The sequence below is a fragment of the Macaca mulatta genome, chromosome 6, assembly GCF_049350105.2.
Source record: "Macaca mulatta isolate MMU2019108-1 chromosome 6, T2T-MMU8v2.0, whole genome shotgun sequence".
Lineage (NCBI taxonomy): Eukaryota > Metazoa > Chordata > Mammalia > Primates > Cercopithecidae > Macaca > Macaca mulatta.
Window position 1 is genome coordinate 18,290,540 of NC_133411.1, and position 27,753 is coordinate 18,318,292.

The 27,753-nt window shown below is 44.3% G+C and overlaps 1 protein-coding gene across 5 annotated transcripts in view; it reads right to left on the bottom strand.

Moving 5' to 3' along the window:
- MYO10 (myosin X) overlaps positions 1–27,753 on the bottom strand; it is a 274,739-nt gene that overhangs the window by 187,767 nt on the left and 59,219 nt on the right. For all 5 annotated transcript variants that reach the window (XM_078004632.1, XM_002804314.4, XM_078004633.1 and 2 more), the window contains exon 2: positions 26,975–27,073. In XM_078004632.1, the coding sequence (XP_077860758.1) occupies positions 26,975–27,073 (99 nt within the window). The remainder of the gene's footprint in view (positions 1–26,974; positions 27,074–27,753) is intronic.

Here is a 27,753-nt window from a genome sequence, read left to right on the forward strand (position 1 = left end):
TTTAACCAAAATAGTAGACAGCATAAGACTTTAATATCTACCATGGGGCCAATTACACATTTCTGAACTTGAAGTCCTTCAGGGAAAGAATGAAAAAGAAGACATTATGTTCTGGAGACTTTGTTTTTGTTCGTTCCCTGCATGATTTCACACTTTTTAAGAAAAAGTTATGGCCGGGCGCAGTGGCTCAAGCCTGTAATCCCAGCACTTTGGGAGGCCGAGGCGGGCGGATCACAAGGTCAGGAGATCGAGACCACAGTGAAACCCCGTCTCTACTAAAAATACAAAAAATTAGCCGGGCGCGGTGGCGGGCGCCTGTAGTCCTAGCTACTCAGGAGGCTGAGGCAGGAGAATGGCGTGAACCCAGGAGGCGGAGCTTGCAGTGAGCCGAGATCGCGCCACTGCACTCCAGCCTGGGCAACAGCGTGAGACTCCGTCTCAAAAAAAAAAAAAAGGAAAAAGTTATACTTAAACCCAGAGTGGTGGCCTTAGGAATCTCACCCCAGCTATGCTAGCTAGCTTGGTTTTATACTGGGAAGTAAGGTCTTCAGTACTGACTGATCCTCGAATTGCTTTAGTATATGCAACAGAGAAGTAGCAATCAACACATCTTTACAAATGACACTTTAAAACTCGGAAACTTGGGTCACGTGTTTGTTATTAGGATCAAAATCAGAGCAATCAAATGAAAATGTCTTATGAACGTTAGAGAATTGTATAAATGTAAGGCCCAGAAAGCACCTCCACACAGGTGACCTCATTTTAGTGCTCAGGTCATAATGTGAGCTCACTGTCCTTTTGAGACTGTTCAGATGGGCCAAACCTTCATCCTAATTTCACATTTATTTGCCACACTAAGTCCTCTGGGAAGATCAAACCAAATAATGCAAACTTAAAATGGAATCAATTAATATATAAATTAGGATATTACTTGTTAATTTAATTGAAGAAAGACTTACTGGCCAGGCGCAGTGGCCCATGCCTGTAATCCCAACACTTTTGGGAGGCCGAGGCGGGCAGATCACGAGGTCAGGAGTTAGAGATCAGCCTGGCCAACATGATGAAACCCTGTCTCTACTAAAAATACAAAAATTAGCTGGGTGTGGTGGCACGTGCCTGTAATCCCAGCTACTGAGGAGGCTGAGGCGGGAGAATCGTTTGATCCTGGAAGGTAGAGGTTGCAGTGAGCCGAGATCGTGCCATTGAACTCCAGCCGGTGACAGAGCAATACTCCATCTCAAAAAAAAAAAGACTTACTGATCACTGGGAAGGGAGAGAGGGAGGGAGGGAGGCTAACTGAACAAGCCCAATAAAAAGAAAGACTCTGTGCAACTGTAGGTACATTAAAAGGACAATATACAGTTGAGAATATAGGTTTAAAAAAAAAAAGGCACAAAGAAATAAAAAATATAGATTCTAGGTCACCAGTGACACTTATTATTGCTGTCTCTGAATGTGCAAAGGAGCTTAATCATAGATGTATAGAAAAAGTTCTTCTCCCCATGCATATGTAAATTAACTCAGTCATTAACGGTCTTATTTTCAGTTTTTACCCTAAATGCATTCATTCACAAGAGTTTGTTGGCCAGCAGATACAAATTAACTGACTTTTTTTTGCTTCTGGCTTTTAGACACTAATCAAATTTCTTAACAGTTTTGTGAATTCCTGTCATGATACCCTAACCTGCTGGCTATTCAAGGGTTCGTCTGCTTTATTTTCCAGGCCTAGACTAGCTGGACCTCATTACCCTCAAGCAGAAGATGGCCCGCAAAAATTGAATGAGGCCTGATGCATACATGAGAAGCCCTCTTTTCTCCCTATTCTTCTGTTTTCTCTCTCATGTGACTTTGATCAAAGCACTCTAGACTAAGCCTGGTCACATGTAAATGACACAGCAAAACTAAATGATCCGGAAAGTCCTTTCCTGCCCCCAAATTCCCTGAGTTTGACAGACACCCAATAAATGCTTGAATTAAAATGACCCACATAAACCTCCTGGGAATTTCTTCCAGGAATTCCTCAAAAGTCTCTGCCAGGAAGCCACAGTGAAACTGAAGAATAACAACAGTAAACTGCCCACGTCGGGACTAGTGAGGGTAGAACTAGGAGTGAAATGGGAATAGTTCTCGCCCTAGAGCTGACATAAGCCAATATTAGTCACTACTTAAAAAGAGTCTCGAAATCCGTTATAAAAAAAATTCATGATCATATGTTTTATCAGTTCACTTCTTTATATCTTCCATCTTTAAAAATTCCTACACTTCTACAACATTGCCAAAATGTCAAAGCCACCTGCAGTGGTCACCGTCTCTCCTTTTGAATGCAAGGAAATATCCATGATAGCCTCTCACCTACTTGAACAGAAGAGGCAGGAGGAAAACGATCCCTGGCAATACTCAGGTGTAAAACCTACGGCATTACTCTTTTCCCAGACAGCCAAGATGCCAGCTATTTATAAGTCTGTCACCCCATCTGCTGATGTACCATCCTATACTTAGGGGCCTCAGTGTCACTTCGTCCTGTGTGCTACTCTCTCTCCCATCCGGGATGACATCCATTCTTCACAGCGGGAGAGAAGAACTGGTCCACACTGTCTACGTAAGTGTGTTCATCAAACCTCTGCTTTCATCAACCTCCTATCCTTTCCCCGGCTACAGAACCTATTCCCTGAGCTCCTATCACAGAGCCCGTTTTCTAAGCCTTCCTTGTCTTTCAATCTTCTCAGGACTATTTAAAAAAAAAAAAAAAAAAAGCTGTGCTCATTTTCAGATATGAGACTATAACTAGAAATAGTGCCTAAGAGTCTACGGTCATACTATCCTGAAGGTGCCTGATCTCGTCGGACCTCGTGAAGCTAAGCAGGGTTGGGCCTGGTTAATACGTGGATGGGAAAGACAGTCCTAAGAGACAATCTAAACTGATTTTTTTCTAACAGCATGTAAGAATTATCTCACTGCTCTTAAATATATTTCTGATCTTAAGTACATATAATATCGCTCTTACTTTTAGAAATATTAAATGCATGGCCCATTATTAATGCTGTAAGAATCAGTTACATACGGCCGGGCATGGTGGCTCACGGCCGTAATCCCAGCACTTTGGGAGGCCGAGGCGGGCAGATCATGAGCTCAGGAGATCAAGACCATCCTGGCGAACATGGTGAAAACCCATCTCTACTAAAAATACAAAAAATTAGCGGGGTGTGGTGGCGGGCGCCTATAGTCCCGGCTACTCGGGAGGCTGAGGCAGGAGAATGGCGTGAACCTGGGAGGCAGAGCTTGCAGTGAGCCGAGATCGCGCCATTGCACTCCAGCCTGGGTGAAAGAGTGAGACTCCGTCTCAAAAAAACAGAAAGAATTAGTTACATATGGCTAGCTATATTTCTTCTAGGTTTTATCTTTTTCTTTTCTTCTTAGGCTTAAAAGACTATTCCTTTTAAATAAAATGTAGCATATTCATATAATGGACTATTATTCTGCAGTAAAAAAGAGTGAAGTGCTAGTACATGCTACAACATGGGTGAGCCTTGAAAACATTATGCTAAGTTAAAGAAGCCAGACATAAAGGACCACATATTGATTCCACTTGTAAGAAATGTCCAGAACAGGCAGAGCTATAGAGACAGAAAGTAGCTGCCCAAGGCAGGGGGAGGAGTGAGGGTGAAGGGAGAGCTTGGGGATGACAGTTCAGGGTTACAGCATTTCTGTTTTAAATAATGAAAATGTTCCAACATCTATTGTAGTAATAATTTCACAATTCTGTGACTATACTAAAAGCCACTGAATTGGCAATTTAAGTGGGTGAATTATATCACAATCAAACTGTTCAATTAAAACAAAACAAAACTATTGGCTGGGCACGGTGGCTCACCGTGTAATCCCAGCACTTTGGGAGGCCAAGGAGGGTGGATCACATGAGGTTGGGAATTCAAGACCAGCCTGGCCAACATGGTGAAACCCTGTCTCTACCAAAAATACAAAAATTAGCCGGACGTGGTGGCGGGAGCCTTTAATTCCAGCTACTCAGGAGGCTGAGGCAGGAGAATTGCTGGAACCTGGGAGGCGGAGGTTGCACATTGCACTCCAGCCCGGACAACAACAGCAAGACTCCGTCTCCAAAACAAAACAAAACAAAAGACTGCTTTGTATTTCAGACCATCACTCAAGCTAATGCAAGTTATTAACGAATCAAATCCTAGGTGCTAAAATGTGGCTTTAGCTGCTTTTCCTCTTGTAGCTGAAAGTGACATCTGCAAACTATTTTAAAATCTCTATCAAAGATAGCAATGAGCCAATAACGAATACTCGGAGTATGGCTTTCCTCAAATGGCAGGAATTATTTTTTCTCTATGGTATTTACTTAATCTTAACCATTGCAGATAATGTCCTGAACAGGTAACATCCAAAATTCAGGGAGTGGATGCTGACGTCTACACTCGCTGGTGCTACACTCGCTGGTGCTACCTCCAAACGTCCATGAGGCCCATGTATTACTTTCCAAGGAAAGTTACGACCTTTTGGTGGAGGGAAAAAAATAAACAAAGCAGGATACATGTTTTAAATCAACCATGTTTTAAATCAACTATCTTCAGATGTTAATTATAAATATATCAGAAAAAAACAAATGCTGAAGTTGAAATAGCTGCAAATTTTAATCTCCCTGGTTTATCACTGCTCGGGGAAAGAAATTAGGTTAATCGGACAGGATTTGCCCTTTACAAAGGCATGTTGGCAACATTCCCTGGAGGCCTGATCTCTTTTTGAGTCCTTTGTTACAAAAGCTTCCTGAAACTTGGGACAGCATATGCTCCGACCCATTGTCCTAAGAGTGACTGTCTCTCAACTCAGCCAGTTAACATCTGTCATTAGCTCTGTTTGCAAGAGCAAAAGCAGATGCTTGGAACAAGTCACCATGAACTCTGACATGGCGGGGAGATGGATGCATTTCAGAACAGCAGATCATTCCAGGAGACTGAAATGCTCACTGAATTCTCAAGGGCTAGCTACCCTGTTACCCTCACTGAAGACCTACACTATTATTAATTATCCCAAAATGATTCCCAGAACCATCTGTAACATCCAAACAGCAGCCAGATGAAAGACTGACTTTAACGTCTGAAACGAAGCAACTGCATTTGGAACTTCTAACACAGGCCACGAACTGAATTTACAAATGGAATAGTATTGGTTTCTGTGAGACTGCACAAGCCCACATTCAAATCTTCATCTAGGAAACCCTCTGGGATTTTTTTTTTCCTTAAAAATTCATTAGAATAATCAATCGTATAACACATGACAGCTTGTACTGCAGCCATCTCATCTTTAACAAGTTCAGGAAAATGTGTCAACACAGATATTTGCAAATGCTAAAGAAAGATCTTGTTCAAGGCTGGGCAATGTGGCTAACGCCTGTAATCCCAACACTTTGGGAGGCTGAGGTGGGCGGATCATTTGAGGTCAGGAATTTGAGACCTGCCTGGCCAACATGGCAAAACCCTATCTCTACTAAAAATACAAAAACTAGCTGGGCGTGGTGGTGCACACCTGTAATCCCAACTACTCGGGAGGCTGAGGCAGGAGAATCGCTTGAACCCAGGAGGCAGAGGTTACAGTGAGCCAAGATCATGCCACTGCACTCCAGCCTGGGCGACAGAGTGAGACTGTGTCTCAAAAAAACAGAAAGAGCTGTTTCTTTCCTTGCAGTATTTTGAAGGTATCAATGAATCATTAAAGCAAAATAAGTGGAAGAAGACAGTTGGTTTCTACAGACGTGGCCTCTTGTCTTAGAGAGTCTTGCTCAAGCTTCTGGGATCTGATGGGAGCAGGGACAAGGGTAGGGAAGCAGGTGTCAGCATGCATGATTTAGGGATGAGTCCAACGCTGCAGTCATGCATGACCCCGAGTGAGTGGTTCTTAAAATTTTCCACCCGAGGGCCTCCCCTTGCCTCAGCCGCCTTCTGGCCATCTTTCTGGTTCCTTCATGCCAGATGACATGGACAATGGCATAAAAGACCACATTAGAAATCTATGGAAACTTCGGGAGTTCCAACAGCAGCATTTAAATAGGAATCAAGCTTAGAAAACAAGCAATATGTATTAGCCTATCATGACAAATGATAAGTTAACAATTTAACTGATCTTCTGTGTTAAAAATATGCATTACATGGGTCAATGAGGTTAGTATACGCACAATCAACTCACTTTCTGAAATACATCAAGGAGAGCTTCCTTGGAAACGTGCTGGGTTGTGATGAATAAACAACATACAGGCTTGTCCTCGTTTTGCGGTCCCTGAAAGCAGTTCTCCCTTAAGCCAACCCAGAAAACAAAACTCGGTTACAGACTAAGCCACTGGCAGGTGTTAGTATTTAAAACTAAGCACTCAAGACTACATCTGGTTTCCGACACAATACTACTCAAGAATGATTCCTTTATGGCAGCAGCAGTTGAAAAAGGTACCTGGGTTGTGAGAGTGACCATCTGTGTTTTTAAAGAACATGCTTTGGGAGAAGATGGTATATGAGATGCTTTTAGTTAGAGCATGGATTTAAAAGAAAAATCCACACACACAGCCTGCCAACCCCTGCAGACCCATTTTCAAAGTATGGTTTCCAGACTAGCAGCATCAGTAGCCCCCGGGGACTTGTGAGAAATGCACATTTCCAGGCTCTGAAAACACCTGCTGAATCAGAAGTTCTACGTTGAGACCCAGAATTCAGTGGTTTCATAGGTCTTCCAGGAGGTCCTGATCAATCGAGCCTACTCAATTTTGAGAGCCACTGCCCCACAGGTAGCAAGAAACATGAGTTTTGCCACAGGCTACTTTAACCTCTAGGGCAAGGAACCTCCTCTCACAGGGAAAACAAAGCAATTGGGCTTAATAACAGACTCATGCTGGCTGGTTGCACTGGTTGCAAATAGTCCTGGGCTCACCTCCAGGGAGGCTGTACCATTTGGTGTGGCATTGTGGCCCAGGAATCTCATTAAGTAGCTCCTCAAGTCATTCCAATGTGTAACCAAGACTGGGAAGCCTGGAAGACCCCCTGAAGCACTAAATATATCAGAAATAATTGGGGTAAATGAGCCTTTAGATCAAGCTTGGCAACTTTTTCTGCTAAAGGACTGACGGCCCATACACGAAGCTCTGCAACTCCTCAGCTGTGCCGCAAAGGCATCTGGGGGGGACAAAGACCATAACAAGGCCTTTCCACAAGACGCTGCCTGCTGTGAATACAGTCACAGATAAGAGGCCAATGAATGGGCATGACTGTGTTCCAATACAACTTTGTTAAATATGAATTTCACATTATTTTCACATGTCAACATATGCTTCTTACGAGTTTTTCCAGACATTTAGAAATGTAAGAAACAATCTCAGCTTGTAGATCATACAATTCGGGCTGTAGGCAAGGGTTGAAGTTTGCTGCCCCTGTTCAGCCGCATACTGGAGTCGTCACAAAACTTTACACAAGAATTCTGTGTTGATGACATCTGTCACTTCAACATAAACAGCTGCTTTCAAAAAAGCTAGATGTTACTTTTGTAAAAAAAAAAAAAAAAAAAAAAAAAAACGAGGTTTAATTTCCATGCAATAAAATATACAGCTTTGATGAATCATGCAGAGCGGTATCTTGAGCATTTGTTACCTTTGAAAGTTCAGTCCTCCGAAGCAACCATTTAGTCTGATTTTTTGGATGTCTGTTACCTTTAAAATGGCAGCAATAAATAAAAATAAAATCAGATGGTTTGAAATAAAAGCTGAAAGTTCACACTGCCACTGCAGTCCTGAGTAACACACAGTGCCAGGCGCAGTGGCTCACGCCTGTAATCTCAGCACTTTGGGAGGCCAAGGCAGGAGGATAACAAGGTCAGGAGTTTGAGACTTGCCTGGCCAAAATGGTGAAACCCTGTCTCTACTAAAAACACAAAAATTAGCTGGGCATGGTGGCCAGTACCTGTAATTCCAGCTACTCGGAAGGCTGAGACAGGAGAATCACTTGAACCCAGGACGCGGAGGCTGCAGTGAGCCAAGAGTATGCCACTGCACTCCAGCCTGGGCAACAGAACAAGACTCCATCTCGGGGGGTGGGTGGGGGGAGAAAGTAACACACAGAATGGCAGCCACTTGGCATAAGCTCTGGTCTCTCTCCAATGTGGGGCTCCTGTTTGGGATTTATCCACCTGCTCTTTATCCTGTGTTCTCACCCAGCCCACAGTGGGGTCTTTTAAGCCAAGCAGGGCAGGGGTACCCCTGGAGGAGAGTAGAACGAGCTGGCTTTAGTCCATTTGGACTGCTGTAACAAACTACCACAGACTGGGTGGCTACTTAACAACAGAAATCTATTTCTCCCGGTTCTAGAGGCTGGGAAGTCCAAGAGCAAGGATATTCTGCATCTGGTGAGTGTTGCTTTCTGGTTCATAGATGGGACCTTCTAGCTGTGCCCTCATGTAGGAAGGGACAAACAAGCTCCCTTCGGCCTCTTTTATAAGGGCACAAACTCCATTCATGAGGGGTCCACCCTCATGACCTAATCACCTCCTGAAGGTCTTACCTCCCAATACCATCACACTAGGGGCTAGGATTTCAACATGGGGACTTTGGGGCCAGGTGCAGGCACACACCTTATAATCCCAGCGCTTTGGGAGGCTGAGGCAGGAGGATCATTTGAGGCCAAAAGTTTGAGACCAGCCTGGGCAACACAATAAGATCCCATCTCTACAGAAAATTGAAAAATTACCTGGCCATGGTGGCACATGCCTGTAATCCCAGTTACTTGGGAGTCTGATACAGGAGGATCACTGAAACCCAGGAATCTGAGGCTATAGTAAGCCACGATCATGCCACTGTACTCCAGCCAGGGTGACAGAGTAAGACACCAACTCAAAAAAGAAAAAAAAGAATTTTGGAGAAATACAAACATTCAGACCATAGCAAGGCCCTTCCACAAGATGCCACATTCACCCACCCCCAGAGCTGTTCTCTCCCTGAGGGTCCCAGGCCCACTCCCACCCAGGACCGTGCCCTTCCTTCAGGCCCCAATTCTCTCTGTCTCTCTCCTTAAGATAGAAACAGGTTAAGGATTCCCTCAGACACATAAATATAACTTAACTGAGTTATCTGAACCCAAAGACCACCATTGATGGCCGCCATGTATGTAGCTCAACGGAGGAGACAGAAGATATTTCAGGAAGCTGCTTGATCAAAGGGATTTCTCTACAAATTAGAAATACCTTCACACTGTCTCACAAGGTGGAAGGAGAAGTGGCCAAACACTGGGTTCTGTTTTAAACACAAAAAGAAAATAGGGCAGGGCCATAAGAAAGGGGGAAAAACATGAGAGAAACAAATGTCTCTGGAGATTTATACCATCAGAAAGGCCAGCCCCCTCCCAGAGCCCCTACACCCACAGGGCAGGAAGTAACCCAATTGGAAGTAAATAGCAAATAAGTGGAAAGTTTGGGGTTGTGGGGGCGGGGCTGGTGAGAGAGGAAGAAGAAAGACTTTCCAACTGATCTCAGATCAAAGTACCACCGAGTCAGTGGTTCTCCAATTTCAGTGTAAATAAAATCATCCGGGCAACTCATTAAATGCAGATCCCAGACCCATATTTATTGAGAACTGGATTCAGGCGATTTTGAAGTGAGGTAAAAAACCCTGCATTTTTAACAAAGACCCCAGTGGTTATGAAGCAGCTGATCGGAGAATCGCACTTGCAGAAACACTCCATTAGTATTTGGGACACTTAAACCCAAATGTCCTCCTCTGACAGAGTGTTCAACTTGAGAGGATGGGAGAAGGCAGGAAGAGATGGGAAGATCAAGAGTAGGCAGAGGCTCTGAAGAGAGTCAACAGATGAACTCCAGGGCCTCTGACAGATGAGGGCCCAGGATGAATGACGTGTGGGTGGGTGAATGGACAGATGGAGAGAGGGAGCTATTCCAAATCAACGCAAGCACCGAAGACATTTTACAGAACCAGCTGAGAAACGATGGCCAAAAAGGAGCTATTACTACCTGGGAAAAACAAAGGCCTCGTTAGCACTTTCTAAGCCCAGCTTGCAAAAGTGTGCTTTCGCAACAATTTTTTAAGGTAATATTTTGATACGGTGGCCATTTCATCTATGAAATAGTTCTGAACCTGGTTGCTCACTAAACAGCACCCAGGAGGCTTTTAAAAAGCATACCACGGCCTGAGTCTCACCTGAGACTCTGATTTCCTCATTCTGAGACAGGGCCAAGGCCCTTGGTAGAAGCTTCCCAGTGAATTATTACGTGCAGTCAGGGTTGAGAACCACCCTGTCAAGGGAGCAGCGTGGACGCTGAGATTGTGAATACAAGACTAGGGAACTTTTTTTTTTTTTTAACTGGCCCTTCCATTTCCCTACAGCAATTAAAAAAAAAAAATGAAGAAAAAAGCAGCCAGGCGTAGTGACTCAAGCCTGTAATACCAGCACTTTGGGAGGCCAAGGCAAGCGGATTACCTGAGGTCAGGAGTTCGAGACCAGTCTGGCCTACGTGGTGAAATTCTGTCTCTACAAAAAAATACAAAAATTAGCAGGGCATGGTGGGCAGGCACCTGTAATCCCAGCTACCTGGGAGGCTAAGGCAGAAGAATCGCTTGAACCCAGGAGGCGGAGGTTGCAGTGAGCTGAGATCGCGCCATGGCCCTCCAGCCTGGGCGACAAGAGCGAAACTCCATCTCAAAAAAAGAAAAAAAGCTATTGCAAAGTAGGGGTAAGTGAGAAGTAGCATGAGAACCTTCCAATCTTAAAAAATAACTTCAAGAGAAAGCGTTAAATGTCATCGCAAGAAAGCAGAGGACAGGTACACTTAATCCCTGGGGCCTGCAGAGAAACGAAATGAACACAGCCAAGACACCAACTCCCATTAGCAGTCTCACTCTATCTCGGGGAACTAAGGTGAAAAAGTGGAAAGATGATAAACTGGATGCAAACCCTACTACTATCACTCCCCACTAGCCAAGTGTGGACTCCTGGAGCTGTTATTACACCTAGGCTCAAATGCCATCTCCTTAAAATATGGCTGGTTAATACTGTCTTCCTCATAGGATACTTACGAGAATTAAACAGGACAAACAGATTGGCATGCGCCAGCATGGTGCCTGGTGGAGAGATGTCACCCAGCAAATTTCAATCTCTCCCCTTTACCCATCTGAAACGCCAACGCTGACAAGGCCCTCATCCTCACCAACTATGAGGAGGTCATGGCTTAGAACTGGGTGCCCCTCTTCCCACCACTCAGCAGACAGGGGACCATGGGAAGAATGGGATTCCCTAATGTCAGAACTGTGGCACCCCAGGTTGGAACTCCAAACATATGTTTAAAGTTGGAATGAGGCAACAGAGGGCTTCAGCATCATCCCCACCCTCAGTGTGCTGTGGATGCTTGGACAGGTCTTTGCAGACCAGACGGATAATCAATTCACCATGTATATTACTGAGTTTTTGGAAAGACTTGTTCCAAGTAACAGGCCTAATACATACATTTTCGAAATGGAATGCAACTCATTCACAGACAGACAATTGCCTGTATTGAACAAACTGCCTCTAATTTCTCTTCTGAAATCACACAGTCATTAAATGATGCTGTCTGATTCCCAGGGATAATTTCTGAACTGTTCTTTGTTTCCAAACAAGGCCTTCGCATTTTTCACAAAATATTACTTTATTAAAATAAATATTATTTTATTATACAATAAAAGTATAGTATCTAAGCATTCAAATAAAAGAATTAAGTTTGATTTAGTCCATTTTCTATTTTATTCCAGTCATAAATTACTGCCTGGTCTGAGCTTAGCATCCAGCATTAATCAGTGGATTATTTTCAGTATTCACAGAGACCAAAAATACAAGATAGGAGCCCATTTACCTTCAATTTAATTTTCAAAGCTAACCACAAAAATCAAAAGCAACCACGGGGGTCAATGGCACCAAACATGAGCCCTTTCCTTTGTGCCCAACACTAGCATTGCAAGACCAGAAGGCTTGCCAGTCATAGGAAAGATCTAGAGATACAACAGGCTTACACAGGACTAAGGGGGCTGAGCTACCTAGAAGCTGAGTCTGGAGTCTGGAAGTCAAACAAAGACTGGAAGCATAGGCCGGTAAGAGGCATGCTTGAGTCCACGTAAACAGACCAATTCTGAAGAAGAGGTGCAGTCTACAGACCCAGGGAGGAAAAAGGAGGCCAAAGTCCAGGAAGATTCACTAAGAAGAAAATCAATAAGTAGACCCAAAGGAGAACAGGAAACCAAAGAAGGTCATGACCCAGGGCACAGGCCATTTGCTCTCCCGTGCAAAAGGATTTAATGCATGTGCATTCAGCTAGAACCTAGGCCAGTAAACAGTCCTAACAGATCTGATCCCCTCCCCACCCATCCACCCACCCACTGGGGAGAAGCCCAGCTGTTCAGTCCAAAGGGGCTGGGGTGGGAAGGCAGAAGCCATGTTCTAAGAAAAAGGGTCAGAAATAAGCTGGATTCTAAATCCACTTAAGCTGGATTCACTTAAAGGGGCCAGGCCCCAGAGACCTCCTGGTCTCACCCATGGATTTTTCAGTGGTGCTGGGAACCAAGTGGGTAACAGAACAGAAATGCTGTGTACCTTTGGCAAGCTAAGGTCTACAACACCTCACACAGCCCACAGTACTGTAACATAAATGTAGCTCACAACGTTTGCCACTGTAAATGGTTTCAATATGATTGCTGAAATATACAAACAACAATCTCAGGGTTTACAATGCCATACTTTGAAATATGATTCTGAGCCAAACTCAACACCCACCCCAAGAGATGAAAACAGAATATACATGTTTCCAGAGTTATTAAGTCAAAGAACTCCCTTGAAAAAGCCTCTCTTCCACCCTCTTCCTTTCATTCTGGCCCTAGGGTCTGTGAGTGGTTTACACACTACCAGAGTAGAAACAACAGTGACACTCTGGGCCAGGTACAATGGCTCATGCCTGTAATCCCATCACTTTGGGAGGCAGAGACAGGAGGCTCACTTCAGCTCAGGAGTTCGAGACCAGCCTGGGCAACATGGCAAAACTCCGTTCCTACAAAATATACAAAAATTAGCCAGGCTTGGTGGCACACACCTGTGGTCCCAGCTCCTTGGCAGACTGAGGTGGGTGGATTGCTTTAGGCTGGGAGGCGGAGATTGCAGTGAGCCAAGATCATGCCACTGCACTCTAGCCTGGGTGACAAAGTGAGACCCTGTCTCCAAAGACAAACAAAACTCCCACAATGATTCTTCTGATATGCAGGTTTTTTGGTTGGTTTGTTTGGTTGGTTTTTTTTTTTTTTTTTTTTTTTTTTTTTTTTGGTCACTTGTGGGCCTTTTAAGTCTTGTAACTTCCTTATTAAAAGGCCATATGATCACAGTCTTAACGAAGCATGCAGCATTCTGATGACTTATTTGGCTTCATGCTGATTACAAATGGAGCTTCATTCATCCATTCAGTGTTCATCATTAGGGGCCTCCCTGGGCTAGGCTCTGCTCCTAGGTGCCAATGACAAGTCCCCATTCTAAGAGACCTTGGTGAGGAGAGACAGAAAAAAAACAAACACACACACGATACAGGTGGTGGGGCTCTTTGAAAGGGGGCCTGAATAGGTGTGTGAATACACACCTTGTATTCAGAGCCTTGTGTATTCAGCTAGAGCCTGCGTATTTGAGTTTGTGCATTTATCCCTAAAGGAAGGCAGGAAAGACAGACATCTCTGCAGGAACCAGGTTACCAGGACAAAGAACAAGAGCTTGGCCTGCTTGAGGGAGAGTCTCCCAGATTACAATAAGTGAGCTTTCTGTGCAGATTTGTCAACATGCACATGTTTATCCTGGAGCTAAGTGCGCTAATGAACAAGCTGATGAGTTTTTTTTTCTATAATCCCACAGTGAAAATTAATGGAAACATCTGACTTTCCATCTTTGAGCCACAAAATGCCAAAGCGAATTCCTGGAAGAGGTCTAGGGAGTCAGAACCACGTGGCTTCCAGAGCAGAAAAGATTCTTAAACTCAATACCAAGTTAAGCTGGACAAGTTGCATTTTCCTTGGTCTTGAAAGCAAGAATGAAAATCCCAGTGGCGTTCCATCTCTAGAGTATAGACCGCTGATTCTAAGGAACTCAGTAGGCTGGTGTTTAGTGTCCATCTCAGAGGTGGGTATTTCCAGGAGCAACAGCAAAATGTGGGAAAAGCACAGAGAACTGAAGAGTTTCCCAGCTCAATGCTGTCTTTTTCATACAGCTGCAACTGTTTTGATTGAAGTGAATTCCAAGAATAACAGATGGAGCACTACTAAAGTTTCAACAGAAGAAGCCAAAAACTATACATCAGATTTTTAAAAATTATCTGTCACTTATCACCGGCACAGTCCTCTCTCCCTTTACTTTCAGGGTGACTGTGCAACCCACCTTTCTCCAGAGAATGACCCTTCACCCACAGGCAGGGACAGCCCACCCACCCCGACATGCATAGCATGTGGCCAGGGCTCAGCGGTCTGGCATCGCTTAGCAGATCTAAGCTGAGCTGTCGGATTCTCCATTCCTGGAATCTGGGGCTGAGTCTCAACAAATCCTTCTTGACGTTGTCTATTTCTTAAGAAAAGATACAAACCATACTTTAAAATGTGCTATTATTTTGTAAAACAGTACAAAAAAGGTATCCCAGAGGAAGGTAGTTTAAAAATAAATTGTAACACCTGTAATCCCAGCACTTTGGGAGGCCGGGGTGGGTGGATCACCTGAGGTCAGGAGTTCAAGATCAGCCTGACCAATATGGTGAAACCCCATCTCTACTAAAAATATAAAAATTAGCCGGGCGTGGTGGCGGGTGCCTGTAGTCCCAGCTACTAGGGAGGCTGAGACAGGAGAATTGCTTGAACCCAGGAGGCAGAGGTTGCAGTGAGCTGAGATCACACTACTGCACTCTAGTCTGGGCGACAGAGTGAGACTCCGTCTCAATAACAACAATAATAATAGTAGTAGTAGTAATAAATAAATTAATTACAAAGGGAGTTATTGCTTAACAGGCTTGGAGTTTTTGTTTGGAGTGATGAAAAAGTTTTGGAAATAGTGGTGTGATAGCATAACATTATAAATGTGATTACTGCCACTAATACATTTAAAATGGTTTAAATGGTAAGTTTTATGCAGTATTTATTTACCAAACACACACACACACACACACACACACACACACAAAACAATAGAGGAAAACCCAAGCTCTAGTCCAAAAAAATTGTGTATTTATTCATTCATTTTCCTTTCGATTCAAACGTGAGTATTTGCCGAAGAAACTAGTAATAGCAAATCCTTTAGACACCCAACAGAAAAAGTGAAGACCCCAAAAGGAATACAAATGTTACAGCTGTGAGCAAATGCACATACGCAACAGCACCAGCGTTAAAGCTGCCAGCCTATTTTAGGGACATGCTTTGCCTCTCAACTGGACTGCGGAAAAAAACTTTTTTTTTTTTTGAGTTGTATTTTGTTGAATTGTACTGTCATCAGACAGAAGAGTCACCAGAAAAATGCTATTTTTAAGCCATAAACAACAGATGAATGATAAGCTAAAAAATAACAAATTAAAATGGAGGGCCATTAAGTTGCTATTAGGGTGAACCATATGTGATTGCAGATCTCTAACCCTTTATGGCCTCTAGAAACGGCAATTTCATATGGTTCACAGGAACCCAGGGGTTAATTGGGTTGGAGGCAGCAGTTGCAACACAAGAGACACACGTAAGACTCAGAGGCTACAGCTATGATGCACATGACCTCCTGTTTCTTTCCTCTTGAGAGAAAAAGGAGTAAGATGTTTCCACTTTATGATGGGGATAATAATACACTTTTTTTTTTTTTTTTTTTTTTTTTTTTTTTTTTTTTTTTTGAGACGGAGTCTCGCTTTGTCGCCCAGGCTGGAGTGCAGTGGCCGGATCTCAGCTCACTGCAAGCTCCGCCTCCCGGGTTTACGCCATTCTCCTGCCTCAGCCTCCCGAGTAGCTGGGACTACAGGCGCCCACCACCTCGCCCGGCTAGTTTTTTGTATTTTTTTTTAGTAGAGACGGGGTTTCACCATATTAGCCAGGATGGTCTCGATCTTCTGACCTCGTGATCCGCCCGTCTCGGCCTCCCAAAGTGCTGGGATTACAGGCTTGAGCCACCGCGCCCGGCCTCTTCTGACCTCGTGATCCGCCCGTCTCGGCCTCCCAAAGTGCTGGGATTACAGGCTTGAGCCACCGCGCCCGGCCACATTTTTAAAATAACAACAAAAAAGCAAAGGATTTATGTCCAGGCCAGCGGACTGAAAAGAATCTAATCCTATCTGTCCCTGAGTTTGGTTTTGAGAGTTATTAGATCCTAATGACACTATGTTTGCATTATACATGTGGCCCCCAAGTGCCTTTTCCTCCATCCTCACAAGTTTACTGCCTCCCTGCTGGTCTCCACCCCAGCCACTCTTCCCAGGAAACTGGAGCTGCTCTCCTGGACCCCAGGTGGCCCCCTCCTGCCAGCTGCCCGACCTGGGGGGCCGGGCCAGCTGCCGCTCACTCAGTCTCCCTTGGGTTCCACATGCAAGGAAGAAGTTCACAGTGAGCGGTGGGACCGTGCTCCTGCGCACCTGGGCAGCTGCCTCAGCGCAGTAGCTGGCTTTGCGTGAGAAGCCTGGAATGCAGCTTCCCTGGCTGCTGGAACGTGCAGGCCTTCCTGGGCTCTCAGATGAGACTTTTTCCCTTGGCTCAGATGTCTAGGATCCACCACTTCCCCTCAGCACTCAGATCTGTCCACCTCAAGTTGAAATCACTGGGTTCTAGTTGTCCAGTTCTTCCTAATAATTCCTGGGGTCGACTCCAAATGACAGACCCACCAGGCTGTCCCCTACTGACCATTTCCCTGCATTCAACAGGCTTGGGGGAGATTTTTCTGGGAGACAGGAGTGTGTGTAGATGGTGTACCGAGCAGGAGGGTGTGAAAAGGTCAAAAAGTCGCCTACATCCACAAGGCATCCAAGGGACATAAAAATGACACCAATGGGGGCAAAGGGAAGGGGGCAGGAGGAAGCAAAAGAAAACCAGCTGGACAGGGTGGAAAGTGTGTGAAAACAACCACAAATGCAATGAAAAGTCACTGCATTAATTCATCTCTTATCAAGTTTCACAAAATTGGGCCAACAGCATTAACTGCAACAAACCAAAACCAGAGAGTCAAACCAAAAAGTCAGAGACGGCTTTAAGTAAGTGGGAGCTGTGATTATAAGTAGTTAGTGCTGTGTTCCCAGGGTGGCTTGAAGAAGTCTGACTCTCTCAGCAGGTGGGGATGACTTGAAAGTCCCAGGCAATCTTATGATCTTTTAGTGGATCAATAAAATGAGAAGAATTTTTTTAACCAAGCTTAGTTAACCTTGTTGCAAATAGAGAGAAGGACATGGAGGAGGTTGTCTACTTGTAGATTTGGATGATTAAATCCTCAACCAGTAAATATTTTGAAAGACCCCATATAGAAACAATTCAGAGTACCAAACGGGATCACCGCACAGACTAATCACCTTGATGAAATGGACTGCAGTAAATTGAATAACGACCCCTTAAAATACAATTAGGTAAACTGATACCACTCTAAGCTATTTCAGAGCAATCAAATTAGACTCTTTCCAGAAAAAGGTAATAAAATAGTTCTAATCGCCAGGGTGAAAAATCTAATTTAAAACTCATTAATCAATTCTACAATGTTCCTAAAGGGTGCTACAGTGACTGCTGAGCGCCTCCTGGATGTTCCAGAAAAGACAAACGTTTAGTGCTGCCTTTCTTCTTACTCTTTACATGAGTTGATCTTTTAGCTGTATCTGCACCTGCAGAAACACGGTGCTTTTAAAAAATCTGCTCTTCAGCCGGGCGCGGTGGCTCACACCTGTAATCCCAACACTTTGGGAGGCCAGCCAAGGCAGGCGAATCACAAAGTCAGAAGATCAAGACCATCCTGGCTAACATGGTGAAACCCCATCTCTACTAAAAATACATAAAATTAGCCGGGTGTGATGGCACATGCCTGTAGTCCCACCTACTCGGGTGGCTGAGGCAGGAGAATCGCTTGAACCCGGTAGGCGGAGGTTGCAGTGAGCCAAGATCGTGCCACTGCACTACAGCCTGGAAGACACAGCGAGACTCCGTCTCAAAAAACAAAAAAAACAAAACTGCTTTTCTGAAACTCTGTCCAAAGCTTGTGGTACAAGAAGACAACTGATTTCTAACTTGTAGGATACGTGCTGACCCGCCTGTGTGCTGGGGCCTTCAGAGGCCACAGGTATGTATTTTTCAATAAAGTGTGAAAGAGTGTCATTTGCTCATTTCTTTTTCCATCTGTAAATACTTCACAGCAAGTATAAGTTACAAGTCAAATGGAATACTTTGGTTCTCTGTATTCTTAGTATCAACCTATAGTGCTTTAAATTTTAGAGTGGAATGAAATTTTAAATTAACATTACAACTATCTGCTTGGCAAAAACAAACAACAAAAAAACCAGCTGAATGAATACAAAATTCTCATAAAGACTGAATGAAATAAGAAAGCATGGGTTGGGCAGTGGCTCACACCTGTAATCCTACTGCTTTCAAAGACTGAGTCAGGTCACCTGAGGTCAGGAGTTCCAGACCAGCCCGGGCAACACAGTAAGACCCCATCTCTGGAAAAAATTTTTCAGGCGTGGCGCACCCCTGTAGTCCTAGCTACTGGGGAGCCTGAGACAGAAGGATGGCTCAAGTCCAGAAGTTACAATGAGCTGTGATTGGACCACTGCACCCGAGCCTGGATGACAGAGCAAGACCCCGTCTCTAAAAACAGAAGGTAGCCGGGGTGGTAGCTCAAACCTGTAATCCCAGCACTTTGGGAAGCCAAGGCGGGTGAATCACCTGAGGTCAGGAGTTCAAGGCCAGCCTAGCCAACAGGGCAAAAGTACATCACTACTAAAAATACAAAAATTAGCCGGGCGTGGTGGCGCATGCCTCTAATCCCAGCTACTCAGGAGGCTGAGGCAGAAGAATCGCTTGAACGCAGGAGACAAAGGTTGCAGTGAGCTGAGATTACACCACTGCATTCCAGCTGGGGCAAAGGAGCAAGACTCCATTTCAAAAAACAATAATAATAATAATAATTATTATTATTATTATAATTAATAAAAACAGAAGGAAAAAAGGAAAGGAAAGAAAAGCAAGCAGGCAGGCATGGCCTTTAGTGATCTCACATGAAACAACTGTGTGAGATCTCCTGCCAGCCTGTGTTTCTGAGGTTCCATTTTAGGATTTTAGACGCACATGGCTCTGCTTTTTCTCCAACACTAGACAGGATTTTAAAACTGCTTTTTAATTCACCTGAGAATTATCACGCTGCAGTAAGCCCAGCCCCTGGCCACTGGAGGGGAGAGCTCAGAGAATAAAAAGGAAAGGAAAAGCTTCAAAGGGCAAAAAAAAACCTTCTAACATTACCCAAAGCCCTCCTTCTTGTCTTTATCTTTGCTTCCTCCAAAACAGTAATGCTGGTGGAATACGGAAGGGCTTGAGTGCTTCTTGCTTTTTAAGTAAATATGACTCTAAGGCATTTTTCAGGAACATCTTCAAAATCCTTACTCCTCCAATGTGGCTGGTCCAGCGACATAACATCACCAATGAGCTTGTGAAAAATTCAGCCCGCTTTCCAGCCCTACCCCAACTTGCCTGTCAGAAGCTGCAGCTTAACAAGATCCACAGGTGATTCGTATGCACCACTCTAAATCAAAGGAAAATTACACTAATGGTTTTGTAAACTCTTTATGGACTCTAAGAGGTCACTTTTGAGTAAAATAAAAATTTCCTGGCTGGGAGGCCAAGCTGGGTGAATCACCTGAGGTTGGGAGTTGGAGACCAGCCTGGCCAACGTGGAGAAACCCCGTCTCTACTAAAAATACAAAATTAGCCAGGCGTGGTGGCGTGCACCTGTAATCCCAGCTACTCGGGAGGTGGAGGCAGGAGAATCACTTGAACCCAGGAGACAAAGGTTGCAGTGAGCTGAGATCGCATCACTGCACTCCAGCCTGGGCAACAAGAGCGAAACTCAGTCTCGGCGGTGGGGTGGGGGGGAATTTCTCTGAAATCGTTTTTAAAGATATAGACAAATTGTCATTTGACAATTTCTACCATTTACCCACCATGTGACCTCAAACATGGTATTTCCTCTGTGTGTGTGTGTGTGTGTGTGCGCGCGTGTGTGTGTTTACATACATGCTAATATAAAATGTTTCAGCTTAAGCATGTTTTAGTGCACAGCCTAGTGGCATTAAGTACAATTACAGTGTTGTGCACCATCACCATGAACCATCTTTAGAATGTTTCATCTTTCAAAACTGAAACACTATCCCCATTAAACACTAACATGCAATTCTCCCCTCCTCTCAGAAATACCAATATCTTAACACAAAGCTGGGTCAAAATTAACCAATTTCCTTTAAAAGTAACCAAGGACAGGCTTGATCAAGGACAAGACTATGCTCTAAACTTCTGACTCTGACTCCAAGGATCTATCCCTGGCCTGGCATGGTGGCTCAAGCCTGTAATCCCAGCAGTTTGGGAGGCCGAGGCAGGCAGACTGCTTGAGCTCAGGAGGTAGAGACCAGTCTGAGCAACATGGCAAAACCCCATCTCTACAAAAAATGAGTCAGGAGCAGTGACATGTGCCTGTGGTTCCAGCTACCAGGGAGGCCGAGGTGGGAGGATCACTTGAGCCCGGGAAGTGGAGGCTGCAGTGAGCCATGGTCATGCCACTGCATTGAAGACTGGGTAATTGAGCAAGACCCTGTCTCAAAAAAAAAAAAAAAAAAAAAAAAAAAAAAAAATCTATCCCTGCCCAGTTAAGTGCAATGTTCCTGTCCTGGGAACCAGAACCAGTTAAAGAACTTCTCCTAATGCTTGGCAACAATTCCTGCATGTTCCACCATGAACCTGTAACGTAAAGAGGGGAAGACTATGTAGGTCAGTAGAAAAACACACTACAGTCTTTGGGCCACTGACAGTTCTTGATCCAAGCCTGAACCCAATTTTAAAAATCTTGCCTCACTTTTCTCATAACCCTGCAATTCCTACATGAGTCACCAAGCTAATTATACTTGTTACATTTGGGAATGACAGAGTGGACAACATAAAACTAAGTATTTGATGACCAACTGAAGATTAGAGGTCAAGGCTCAGCGTTGTTTTCACATTTAAGTACATGTTATCATAGTTCAGTTCCTTCCAAACCCACAACCCATAAATACTGTTGAAAATGATCAGAACTACTGACCCGACCAACCCATTCCACTCCCACCTCATTGAGAGCTGCCCATGGACAACAGCTGGCAAGGACTTCACACGGCCCAGGTTGCCAACCACAAGTCAAGGGCAGTGGCACCAAGAGACTGGTAGAGTTGTTAGTTAAGAGCCTTTGCCAGAAAGCTTAGTTAGGATAGGAATAGAAAGTATCTTTAGAGCCTTAGGGACATCATGCTAAGTGAAATAAACCAGCCACAAAAGCACAAATATATGAGTCCACTCGTGGAGGTATTTAAAGTAATCAAAGTCATAGGAACAGAAAGAAGAGTAGTTACCAAGAAAGAAGAGTAGTTACCAATCAGTGATTAGTGGGCACAGAGTTTCAATGCTGCAAGATGAAAACATTCTTGAGATCTGCTGCACAACAATGTGAATAAACTTAACCCTAGTACCCTTAAAAATAGTTAAGATGGTCAAGTTAATGTTATGTGATTCTTACCATAATTTTTTTAAAAAACAAAAAAGTTAAAAGACTAAAAGGAAAACCTCTTTGGGATTAAAATATAATTCAACAAGAAAGGGAAAGAATGCTGTATTAGTCCGTTTTTGTGCTGCTGATAAAGACATACCCAAGACTGGGAAGAAAAAGAGGTTTAATTGGACTTACAGTTCCACATGGCTGAGAAGGCCTCAGAATCATGGCAGGAAGCGAAAGGCACTTCTTACATGGTGGCGACAAGAGAAAATGAGGAAGAAGCAAAAGCAGAAACCCCTGATAAACTCATCAGATCTCGTGAGACTTATTCACTATCACGAGACTAGCACAGGAAACACTGGCCCCCGTGATTCAATTACCTCCCCTCTGGGTCCCTCCCACAACATACATATGAGAATTCTGGGAAATACAATTCAAGTTGAGGTTTAGGTGGGGACACAGCCAAATCATATCATTTTGCCCCTGGCCCCTCCAAATCTTATGTCCTCACATTTCAAAACCAATCACGCCTTCCCAACAGTCCCCCAAAGTCTTAACTCATTTCAGCATTAACCCAAAAGTCCACAGTCCAAAGTCTCATCTGAGACAAGGCAAGTCCCTTCTGCCTATAAGCTTGAATATTCAAAAGCAAGCTAGTTACTTCCTATATACAATGCGAGTACAGGTATTGGGTAAATACAGCCATTCCAAATAGGAGAAATTGGTCAAAACAAAGAGGTCACAGGGCCCACGCAAGTTTGAAATCCAGTGGGGCAGTCAAATTTTAAAGCTCCAAAATTATCTCCTTTGATTCCAAGCCTCATATCCAGGTCACAATGATGCAAGAAGTGGGTTCCCACGGTCTTGGGCAGCTCCACCCCTGTGGCTTTGCAGGGTACTGCCTCTCTCTCAACTGCTTTCACGGACTGGTGCTGTCTGCAGCTTTTCCAGGTGCACAGTACAAGCTGTCAGTGGATCCACCATTCTGCAGTCTGGAGGATGGTGGCCCTCTTCTCACAGCTCCACTAGGCGGTACCCCAGTAGCGACTCTGTGTGGGGGCTCCGACCCACATCTCCCTTCCACACTGCCCTAGCAAAGGTTCTCCATAAGGGCCCCGCCCCTGCAGCAAACTTCTGCCTGGGCATTCAAGCATTTCCACACATCTTCTGAAATCTAGGCAGAGGTTCCCAAACCTCAATTCTTCTGTGCACCTGCAGACTCAACAACACGTGGAAGCTGCCAAGGCTTAGGGATTCCACCCTCTGAAGCCACAACCTGAGTTGTACAACATTGGCCCCTTTCAGACACGGCTGGAGCGTGGAGCGGCTGGGAGACAGGACACCACGTCTCTAGGCTACACACAGCACAGGGACCTGGGCCCAGCCCATGAAACCGTTTTTTCCTCCTAGGCCTCTGGGACTGTGATGGAGGGGCTGCTGTGAAGGTCTCTGACATGGCCTAGAGACATTTTCCACATGGTCTTAGGGATTAACATTAGGCTCCTTGCTACTTATGCAAATTTCTGCAGCCAGCTTGAATTTCTCCCCAGAAAATGGGATTTTCGGCCAGGCGCAGTGGCTCACGCCTGTAATCCCAGCATTTATGGAGGCCAAGACAGGTGGATCACGAGGTCAGGAGATCAAGACCATCCTGGCTAACACGTGAAACTTTGTCTCTACTAAAAAAACAAAAAACAACCAGGCATGGTGGCAGGCGCCTGTAGTCCCAGCTACTCGGGAGGCTGAGGCAGGAGAATGGCGTGAACCCGGGAGGCGAAGCTTGCAGTGAGCCAAGATCACGCCACTGCACTCCAGCCTGGGCAACAAAGCGAGACTCCATCTCAAAAAAAAGAAAAAAGAAAAAAGAAAAAGAAAACCCCAAAATGCTAGGATTACAGGTGTGAGCCACTGCACCCGGCCTAAAGGGGTTTTCTTTTCTATCACATAGTCAGGCTGCAAATTTGCCAAACTGTAATGCTCTGCTTCCCTTATAAAACTGAATGCCTTTAATAGCCCCCAAGTCAACTCTTGAATGCTTTGCTGCTTAGAAATTTCTTCCACCAGATACCCTAAATCATCTCTCTGAAGTTTAAAGTTTCAGAAATCTCTAGGGCAGGGGCAAAATGCCAACAGTCTCTTTGCTAAAACATAACAAGAGTCACCTTTGCTCCAGTTCCCAACAAGCTCCTCATCTCCATCTGAGACCACCTCAGCCTGGATTTCATTGTCCATATTATTATCAGTATTTCTGTCAATGCTATTTAACAGGTCTTGAGGAAGTTCAAAACTTTCCCACATTTTCCTGTCTTCTTCTGAGCCCTCCAAATTGTTCCAACCTCTGCTTGTTACCCAGTTCCAAAGTTGCTTCCACGTTTTCAGGTATCTGTCCAGCAAGGCTCCACGCTTGGTACGAATTTACTGTATTAGTCCATGTTCACAACTGGGAAGAAAATGACGTTTAGTTGGACTTATTGTTCCACATGGCTCAGGAGGCGTCAGAATCATGGCAGGAGGCAAAAGGCACTTCTTACATGGAGGTGGCAAATGAGGAAGAAGCAAAAGCGGAAACCCCTGATAAACCCATCAGATCTCATGAGATTTACTTGCTATCACAAGAATAGCATGGGAAAGACTAGCCCCCATGATTCAATTACCTCCCCCTGGGTCCTTCCCACAACATATGGGATTTCTGGGAGATACAATTCAAGTTGAGATTTGGGTGGGGACACAGTCAAACCTTATCAGGTGCCATGAAAAACCTATTTTACAACACTTTCAGGAACACAGTTTTGTTAAATGAATGACACTGTTTAGATATTGTTTTCCCTTTTCATATCATCTTGAGAAGCATGTACAGGTCCTGAAAGAAACCAAATTCTCATCTGGGGAAAGTGAGATGGGAAGACAGCCAGAGTGACAGAAAAATGCGGCCAGTCCTATCCTACAGGGAAACTTAAAACATTTAATCAGTGCCTGACCCTAAAGTTGAGCAAAATTCACTTATTTACTCCTTAGACTACAGATCATACTATACTACCTGAGACTCTAATGGAGAAGGAACTGGACTGCGTGTTGGTGAAGTGTCCACACTGTCAGTGACCTTAGACATGCTGCCGGCCTCTTTGTTCCCCCTTTCTCCCCATACCCCCAAATCTATATTAACAAAGCACAGATATATCTATATACTGAAAATCCATTCAAGACTCTCAGAAGAAAAAGAAATGAAGGAGTTACACACACAGTATTACTACAGCTTATCAAATCAAGAACCAAGAACGGTTCCACCAAGTAGACCGCCCCTGCTAAGAAGTTTTGATAACCAAGTAGCCCGTCTGTCTCAAATTATGGAAACTGGCCCTGAAGCTTTTATTCTCAATACAACAACTTGCAAACTCAATTCATAAACTATGTGGTTTTGGCCAGGGATGGTGGCTTACGCCTGTAATCCCAGCACTTTGGGAGGCCTAGGTGGGCAGATCACTTGAGGTCAGGAGTTCGAGACCAGCCTAGCCAACATGATGAAACTCCATCTCCACTAAAAATACAAAAATTAGTCGGGTGTGGTGGTGGGCGCCTATAATCTCAGCTCCTCAGGAGGCTGCGGCAGGAGACTCACTTGAACCCTGGAGGCGAAGGTTGCAGTGAGCCAAGATGGTACCACTGCACTCCAGGCTGGGCAACAGAGCAAGACTACATCTCAGAAAATAAAAAAATAAATAAAAATAAAAACATAAGCTATAAGTTTTAGATCCTTACATTTGACTATCTTTTATTTCCTTAAGTCTTAAATTTTAATACGCACCTCTGAGGTACAGGCCAATTTATAACATTAGTTTCCCTAGTAAAATGGAGATGTCAGGTTTCTCTTACAATCATCGAAATATAATCAAGCAAACCAGTTTCTGGATTCACATATTTAATTTGAGTGATATGGCTTTTCATTCATTTTACGCTAAAGAAACAAAATCAGGAATACTGGCGCTCCTACAAACAGAAGAAACTTCTTCAGTTGCTTAACAAGGTGGATAAATAGGCTCAGCTTCAGTAATTTAGTCAGTCTTGTTCTTACAGTGATCAGTACAACATTACCCTAAATTCTCAGTGGGATCCTAGTATTTTCAACATTCTATTTGTGATTAACTGAATGGTTTGTTTTCTCAGACGGAGTCTCGCTCTGTCAGCCAGGCCTGAGTACAGTGGCGCAATCTCAGCTCACTGCAACCTCCACCTCGCAGGTCGAAGCAATTCTTCTGCCTCAGCCTACCAATTAGCTGGGATTACAGGCACCTGCCACCACAGCCGGCTAATTTTTGTATTTTTAGTAGAGACAAGGTTTCACCATGTTGGCCAGGCTGGTCTTGAACTCATGACCTCAAGTGATCCATCTGACTCAGCCTCCCAAAGTGCTGGGATTACAGGCGTGAGCCACTGTACCCGGCCTGAACTGAATGTTTGTATTCTCCCTCAAAATTAATATGTTGAAATCCTCATCTCCCATGAAATGGTGTTAGGGTCTTTGGCAGGTGACTAGGTCATGAAGATGCAGCCTTCATGAATAGGATTAGCACCCTTATAAAAGAGCGCCAAGAGAACTCCCCCTTCTATGATGTAAGGCCCAGCAGGAAGCTGGCTGGCTGTGATCCAGTGAGCAGAGACCTCACAAGACACAGAACTGCTAGCATCTTGACGGCCTTGGACTTCCCAGGCTCCAAAACTGTGACACATGGATATTTGCTCTTCATGAATCACTCAGTCTGTGGTACTCTGTCAGGGCAGCCCAAACTGACTAACACACTATGGAAGTTTAAGAATTTTAAGAGCAAGTAACAAGTTAATCAGTCGGCAAATATCAATATACTTGAACTTTTGCTCAAATTACTTGCATCCTATACTTCTGATTGCTGAAAAAGATGAAAGAACACAGAGAAGATACCCAGGAGGGAAACCAGGCCAGTGCCATGCCCTTCTGTCCCCACACTGGTTGGAATATTTGCTGTGTTCCATTTGAGAGAACTGTATTGTATCTATCACACACACACACACGGTGTACATTCTACATTCCCACTGGGATTCTGAATTATCACTTAGGAAAACAATGTAAAGCGTGTGTATGTGTAGCGGGGCCAAGCACACATGCCCTGGGCAAGAATAGCTACAGAGCAGACCACTGATGTTGGGAAGCTGCAGGGACTTGTTCTTACCTGACCATAGTCTGTCCAGAAGACGACGACGCCTTCTGCACAGGAATTTACAGTACTTGGAAAATGCTGGCCATTTTCTCTCAGCCAGACCCGTGTTCCCTGTAAACAAAACAAAACAAGACTGAACTGAGTTTGGATTGCATTTTGTGGCGAAACTCTACTGTCGAAATTACCATAACTCCTATATTCCTTTAAAAAAAAAAATCTTTTTGAAAAGTAAACGTCTTTCTCAAGCAAAGAACACATCTTCAGGAAGCATCATCCACAGGCTTTACTATCCACAAGTGTGACTGAGAGTCCCACCAGACAGAGAAGGCAAAGAGGGACTAAGAAAATAGCAGCTAGCCCCTGTGTTCGCACCATGCAACTGATTTACGTGGATTACTTCATTTGAGATGATGAGGCAGACACTACGATCATTCTCATCTTACAGAGGGAGAACCAGAGGCCTAGAGGTAAAGAAACTTGCCCAGCATCACAAAGACTGAGTGAGTATTTGACAGGCAGTTGGGCTCCAGAAAGCAAAAGTTTAACTAGGTCACAACAAGCCTTCACCCTCTTTGAGAACTCTTCAGAAACTAATGGCTCCCATCCTCTTAGGTCAAAGTCCGGTACACCTGCGCACCTGGAGAACATTAGACCACTCCCTCGACTCCTACTTATACCAAAATCCATGTGCAAACTGGACTCTCCAAAAGAGGAACTGAAGTTTCTAATATGTATCAGAACTCAGTCCACCAGCACAAATGTTGTTAGGATTACATGAGACACCTAATGAA